Source organism: Palaemon carinicauda, chromosome 36 (genome assembly GCF_036898095.1).
Source record: "Palaemon carinicauda isolate YSFRI2023 chromosome 36, ASM3689809v2, whole genome shotgun sequence".
In the NCBI taxonomy this organism is placed as follows: Eukaryota; Metazoa; Arthropoda; class Malacostraca; order Decapoda; family Palaemonidae; genus Palaemon; species Palaemon carinicauda.
In genome coordinates, this window is record NC_090760.1 from 71,117,201 (window position 1) to 71,124,340 (window position 7,140).

Consider the following 7,140-nt stretch of genomic DNA (forward strand, 5'->3'; position numbering starts at 1 on the left):
TGCTGATCATGACGATACGCAAACCCTTTCACCACGTGGAGGTATCCCCACTCAGAAAGGGATATGATGATAAACAATGGCCCAAATAAAGAAAGATTTATCTGAGTGAATAAATGAATGCATGAAATTTTGGCCATAGTATCGGCGCAAGTACCGGGGAGACCATTCAACATTGCAAATGATAAAAGTTAAAAAATCGGGTAAACTTATCAATATTACCTACAGTGCGCAACCTTAGGTACACTGTTAGCACTTTCCCTACCTTGTAGTCATAACCTCTGGGTATCTACGCCGGACTGGATAGAAGCCAAAATAATTGCCCATTCCTTCGGCCTCTGCATCTAAATAATAACAAATTTAATTCACCAATTAACTTGTCTAACAAAGCTAATCCTTTCCTCATTATTCATCAACTCGATTCATCCTACCACAGTGATTCATCTCAACTTATCCTCCATTGTGATTCATCATTCGAACTCATTCTTTGAAGGTTTAAAGGCCACTCATGAATGGCAGAGGCAAGGGACAGTGACAATGCCCTATCAAGCAGGACAATGGCCTGACCATATTATATACGTAGGATCAGCGCCCAAGCCCCCTCTCCGCCCAAACTAGGACTAAGGAGGGTCAGGCAATGGCTGCTAATGTCTCAGCAGGTAGACCTATAGGCTTCCACAAAGGCCCCATCCTTAGCTCACAAGGATGGTGAGGTTGCAGCGACCAAAGGAACTAACGAGTTTAGACCGGAACTCGAACCCCAGTCTGACGATCACTAGTCAAGGACGTTACCACATTGGCCACCACAACCCTTCAGGTGTGATTCATCACCAGAACACATTTCAACTGAAGATTCAACTCTAACTAATTTTCCAAATGATTCATCCTAGACTAATTCCCTCCTCAGGGATTCACCAAGTCACCTAATCCCTTCTAAGAGCTTCATCATCTCACCGGTGACCTCCAGCTGTTGATGTCCCATGCATACCCAGGGGCATGAACTGCAACTAGGACCATCAAGATACCCACACGGGTTTAGCCAACCGGTAACAAGTTGTGGCTTTGAGAAAGTGCACAAGAATGCCTTGGGGCCCGGAACTTTCTATAAGCTAGGGGGTGAGAGCTGACGGGGGTTGAAGATATAAAAGATATATGTGATGCTAATTACATGAGAAGTACTTATAAATATTTATTCTTTGTTGAATTATGATGTAGATGATTCTTAAGGTAATTTTAAATCGTAGTGAATTAATTGCTATACGCGTTGGAGAAAAACTTTAAGTTAAAAGTAATTTATTTTTAGAATAATGCTGATTTGCTAAATAAAAGTGTTGTAAAAGGCTAATTACTTTTATAAGTAACGATTTGTACCACTTTATCACTGACCAAAACTATTAACATATATATATATATATATATATATATATATATATATATATATATATATATATATATATATATACCCTAACATGGAGAAATGATTTGTGTATCGCCATGATCAGCAAAGCTGTACTAGTCAGGGCTACTCATACTAGGTTGGTGAACTGTGAGCGGTAAGACCAAAGGCTTCCACCATCACCAGTCAGCTGTTGACCAGCGTGATGATGAAAACTAGTCACATTCCAGACAGGAATAAGGACATATCTGAGGCCTTTGTCCTATAGCTGACTAGAAACGGATGCATTTGTTGTTTTTGATATTCCAACCAAAGACTACTCTTTCCATCTCACGCGTCCTTGTATTCCCCAACAGGCAAAACGTGGTGAAGACTTCCTACAAACACTGCCAGACCACGAGGCACTGCCAGGACCTCTGTTTCTTCTCGTTCAAACCCGTCTGTGGCTCCGACAGTCGCATCTACAACAGCAAGTGTCAGATGAAGGTGAAAAACTGCGGGTGAGTGTTGACATGGGACCGTTCTTTACCATTATTCATAATGATGATGACTATAAATGCAGTAAAACAATCTCCCCTTACAATAATCTCCAAGGAGCCATAAGCACAACATTCCCAGTTTACACAATATGCAAAGTTTTATTTCCCACAGCTCATATAACTTACACAGCTTAAAGTAATACGAATAACCCTCCCACAACTCATATGGCATACAAAGCTCCATATTCCCACAATTTCCAGAGTAAGCCGAGTCCTCTCCCCACAACTTATGTAGCATATAAAGCTCAAAATGTGCAGTCCCCATAGCAAGCCAAGCCCTCTTCCCACAACTCGTATAGCATACAAAGCTCAATATCCCACCGTCACCAGAGTCAGGCGAGTCCCCTCATCACATTTCATAAGGCATACAAATCTAAATATCCCACAGTCCTCACAGTATGCCCAGGCCAATCTCCACAATTCCCATAGCATACAATGCTCAATATTCCACAGCCCCCACAGTAAGCAGTCCCCTCTACACAATATCCCAGTCCCACAGTAAGACGATTGCCCTCCCCAAAAATTCTGTAGCATACAAAGCTTCATGTACCAACAGTATGACAAGTCGCTTTCCCACAGTTGCACTAAGCCACCCTACTCTCTTCTTCCCTTCCCACAGACGTCACATCTTCGAGACTCCGATGGTGCACTGTCGTCCCCAAGTCCGCACGACAGTAGGGTGTCCCCTGAGCTGCAGTGGCGAGAAACTGTCCCCCGTCTGCGGCTCTGACGGAAACATCTATGATAACGAGTGTGACATGAGGAGACTCACCTGTGGGTGAGTATGAATGGTGGAGCTGGTCGGTAAATGGATGGGTGATCGACTGTTATAAATACCATACAGACAATATACTTTTCCTTAATGATTTTATGAGAGAAATTTGAGAAACGACTCACTTCTTCCAGATCCGGAAGTGCTGGCTCAGTTACTGAGGTCAGCCTGGAACACTGCCGAGGGAAGTTCGAGACCTGCCAGAGAATCCAGTGCCCTCGTATCCCTGACCCCGTGTGTGGCACTGACAGCAATACCTACCTCAATTACTGCCTTTTGCACCAGAGCACCTGCATGTAAGTCCAACTACTCTGGTGGTACAGTACACAAGTTGATCTTTTTTTATAGTCTTTCAGAGCTGCCTTTTTTTGTGCTTCTAATTTATTTTTTCTTTTCCACTTTCAAATAACTAACTTTATTCTACGGTTTCCAGAGTAGGTTACTGTCCTCTTTCTTGCAAACCATCGATTACTTTCACTTTTTATATATATAATTCTTGGTTTACAGTATTACAATTGATCTTGTAAATAATTGACCAATTTCAACATGTTTTACAGTAAAGTAGAACAAGTTCTCTTGCAAGCTAAAATTGACAAACTTTATAACATTACAATACTGCAGTTGCTCTTAAAAGTAACCCTCTAGGTTCATTTCTAAGTACAGTAGCGTAAGTAAGAGAATCTTTTGACAATCTACAGGATCTCAGTAATACGGTGGCACTGCAAGATGGAAGTTTGTGTACTGTGGCATGCAGAGTTGAGAAACGTTGTATAAAATCTTAATCATGTTTTTACTTGTAAACTAACAATGTCCCTACCTAAAAAAATAACAAAACACACCCTCACTTGCAGGAAGGGCGTCCAGCTTGCTCACTATGGTGAGTGCCCAGACATGACACAGACCGACGAGTGCCCTGAGGAGTGCCCAGAACCGGAGGATGAATACCCAATTTGTGGCTCTGACGGCAATGTTTATAAATCGTACTGTGACATGAAGTTAAGGACATGTGGACAGAAGTAAGTACCTGGGAATTTGTTCATTATTAGAATACACTGTATTGCAAAGACAAGAATACCAAAAAACCTAATCCAATTAATCTTCAATGATCTCTCTATTTCAGGGTAGTAACTGTGGCTTTGCACCACTGTGAGGCCACCAAACAATGCTACTCCGAATGTAAGAATGACGATGTTGCCGTTTGCGCCTCTGACAATAAGATGTACAGAAATGCCTGCGAAATGAAAGCCAAGAACTGTGGGTGAGTAGAGAGAGAGAGAGAGAGAGAGAGAGAGAGAGAGAGAGAGAGAGAGAGAGAGAGAGAGAGAGAGAGAGAATCCTCCAACTGAGAACTCTATATAACAACCTAATTCAAATCCTTTCTATTTCAGCAAACATGTCTACTCAGTGCCCATAAATAATTGCCTCGACGAATTAAAGTTCAACACCTGCCTCAGGATGTGTCCCCCACTCTTTGACCCCGTATGTGGCACTGACGGCAAGACCTACAGCAACGACTGCTTCCTCTCGATGGAGAATTGTCGTACCCGCAGCCTCGGTAGGAGCCTTGTGACCAAGACTTATTCAGGGAGGTGTGGTGAACCTGTTCCAGAAGCTAAACTCTACATGTTCAGATAAATTCGTCGTCACCCCTGCCGATAATATCTTTTTGATGATGATGATGATGATAAAGAGCTCATCTTGCTAGGCCTTCAAATAACTGCTGTCAAATTACTTGACTATTTATTAGCTTTCTGTAGACTAAACACCTTAAAAGTAACATGTCTTTAGCATGTTAAGCATTGTACCTTGGACATAGAAAAGGATGTTACTGAGAAATTAAATTTGAAGACCAGAGCAAGGGGATTTAATGCAGCTTGTTTTCAAACGCAAAACAGGAACTAAATGTACAATAAATTCAAGAACAAATATAATAATACCCGGTTTATTGAATTGTAAAAAAAGAAAAAAAATAATTGCTGCATTCCTGTAACCAGTGTAAGGAATAAGAAACTTTTATATTTCTAGTACTTCAGAAAAATAATTGCAAATTTATTGCATTCATGTAGCCAAGGGATATCAAACAATATTTAGAAATCCGAAACTTGGATAAAAAACTACATAGTTCTGCATTCATGTAGCCACAGAGTATCAAGTAAAGTATAGATTTCCACAACTTCAAGATAGAAACATGGCATAGTTTGTGGATTCATGTGGCCAAGGTAAAAATGCTGACACAGGCTGACACAGTATTGGCAGCAATCAACTATTGGAAACAAGATATTTCAAGCTGGTTTTCAAAGAAGGAAGCCTCCAAATGCACTAGCGTTGCTTAGTGTAAAACTAGTATGCATTCCTTTGCTTTTTATAGAAGTTAGTTTTTAAGATGATGCCAGACACTTGGGTGTCCAAAATAATCTATTTATTGCTGCTATCAATAACTATTATTGTTTGTTAAGATGTTAACTTATTTAGCATAAAGTTTTTAGCTAATGACTGTTGATCTTATGATTTTTTTATTGAATTTTAAGTTCTGACAGATACCTTTGAATTATTCTTAATGTTTAAAGTTAATTAAATAAGAATCTAATCAATCTGCTGTTGAATTGACAAGTGGTTGTATTACTTTAGCGGAAAGTAGGAAGAGTTCTAATTTTTTATTGATTTAATCAAGTTTTGTTTCACCGTTTTCCAATTATCTTTAGAGATTTTAAACCGTTAATCTTTAGGCCTTTGTTGTTAGCAGGTGAAATCAAACCAGCGCCTGTGTTGATCTGTTCACAGCTTCCCTTTTAACACAACATGAATTTTGTAAATTCGTAAGGTCGAGCAAGCTGGACATGAAAATAATATGCTTGGACAAATTTGAACTTTACAGAAATGACGTGACCTTTTAGCATCGGTGATAAAGTAGGCCTATGCAAAACCTTTGGAGTGAGCCAGTACACCTAAAACATGGGCCTATGAAAAGTTAACTAGGCTACAATTGCAGCTTTTTCAAGAGAATAAACACCTCAGTATTTATGGTGCAACAGGCCTGATGAAAAGCCATGTGATATGATCTATAATCCTATGATAGTTATGTTGTAACTTATTTCATGGTAAAAAGAAGCAACAGGCCTAAGGAGAAGCCATATATGATCTATAGGACTATGGTACTTAAGAGACAATATCAGGCTCACAATTTCAATTTAATGTCATTTTTTTTTTTTAACATTTTACGTATAGAAAATTTCCATTGTCTCTTAATCAAAATAATATCTGAACCCTCATCATCTTGCCTTAAACATATATAGGCCTAACTAAAATGCTGAAACAGATGCCATTTGTGTATTACTGCAATATTTATTGGATAACTTATTCATAGTCTAAGTACTGTCACAATGACCTGCATAATAGGCATTCAAATCGTTATTAGCTCATTTTATACCATTTTCGTTGTTATTGTTGACTGAACAAAAGCGTCCCCTGTGATATTTCAAGTATTCGCTGAAAGTCAAATGGCTCATTTTCGCAATTCTCTGCCCTATGGCCTCAATACATAGAGCTCAGAGTTGCGAAATCGAGCAGGACTTTGTATATTCCGTTTTCCAAACGTGTTCGGATCCCTTTGATTGGCTACGAAGTGATGAATAGTTGATTTTACAAATGATTTATAAAATAATTTTAGTATTTGTTAATGGATTTTGATATTGGATCGAAAAGTGAAAGAATAAAAATTTTATATAAAAAGTGAGATATATAAATCAAAATACATAAAAATCAGCTAGGAGAAGTCGACAAGGGATCCGAACACGTTGTTGACATTATTGGAACACTGTTAGGATTGCTTTAATGTAATCAACTGTAGCGAGTCAGTCTGTTGTAGGAAGCTGGGTGACCCCACAGCTCCAAATCTCAGACCTGGCATTTGACGTACCTTAGAAGCAATGGATATTATTAATAGTTTGTAAAGAAAATGTTTTCTGTTTAATCTTTTTACAATATAATGATTTTTTTTCCACTCAAGTTGTTTTTCTTAAATCCTATTTCTTTAAGAGCAGACTTTGAGATCATAGACTTTAAGATAACAGAATTTGGAAGCAAAGGCTTAACGGGCAAAGGCTTAACGGGCACAGACTAATGGCCACAAAATTTAAGAGCACAAACCTTAGGAACGCAGTCTTTAAAGAGCAAATACATTTGGAATACAGACTTTAAAAGCAATGACTTTGGGAGCACAGACTTCCAGAGCACTGGCTTTAAGACCAGACTTCAGAAGCAAAAAAAAAAAAAAAAAAAAAAAAAAAAAAAGCTAGTACAGACTTGGGAACACGGACTTTATGAGCACAGCCTTTGGGAGCACATATTTTAAGAGCACAATCTTTATAAAAGCAGGCTTTATATATATAGGTCCAAGTACAAAATCAGTCCGCGGGTGTGGACGTGTGTGTAAATGC

The 7,140-nt window shown here is 39.0% G+C and overlaps 1 protein-coding gene across 1 annotated transcript in view; it reads left to right on the forward strand.

Moving 5' to 3' along the window:
• The window catches only part of LOC137628457 (serine protease inhibitor dipetalogastin), a 26,698-nt gene extending 19,994 nt beyond the window's left edge, over positions 1 to 6,704 (forward strand). The window contains exons 2-7 of the mRNA XM_068359608.1: positions 1,750 to 1,893; positions 2,552 to 2,710; positions 2,839 to 3,000; positions 3,556 to 3,720; positions 3,825 to 3,962; positions 4,093 to 6,704. Of these exons, the coding sequence (XP_068215709.1) occupies positions 1,750 to 1,893; positions 2,552 to 2,710; positions 2,839 to 3,000; positions 3,556 to 3,720; positions 3,825 to 3,962; positions 4,093 to 4,339 (1,015 nt within the window). The 3' untranslated portion in view covers positions 4,340 to 6,704. The remainder of the gene's footprint in view (positions 1 to 1,749; positions 1,894 to 2,551; positions 2,711 to 2,838; positions 3,001 to 3,555; positions 3,721 to 3,824; positions 3,963 to 4,092) is intronic.
• Positions 6,705 to 7,140: the final 436 nt, after the last annotated feature.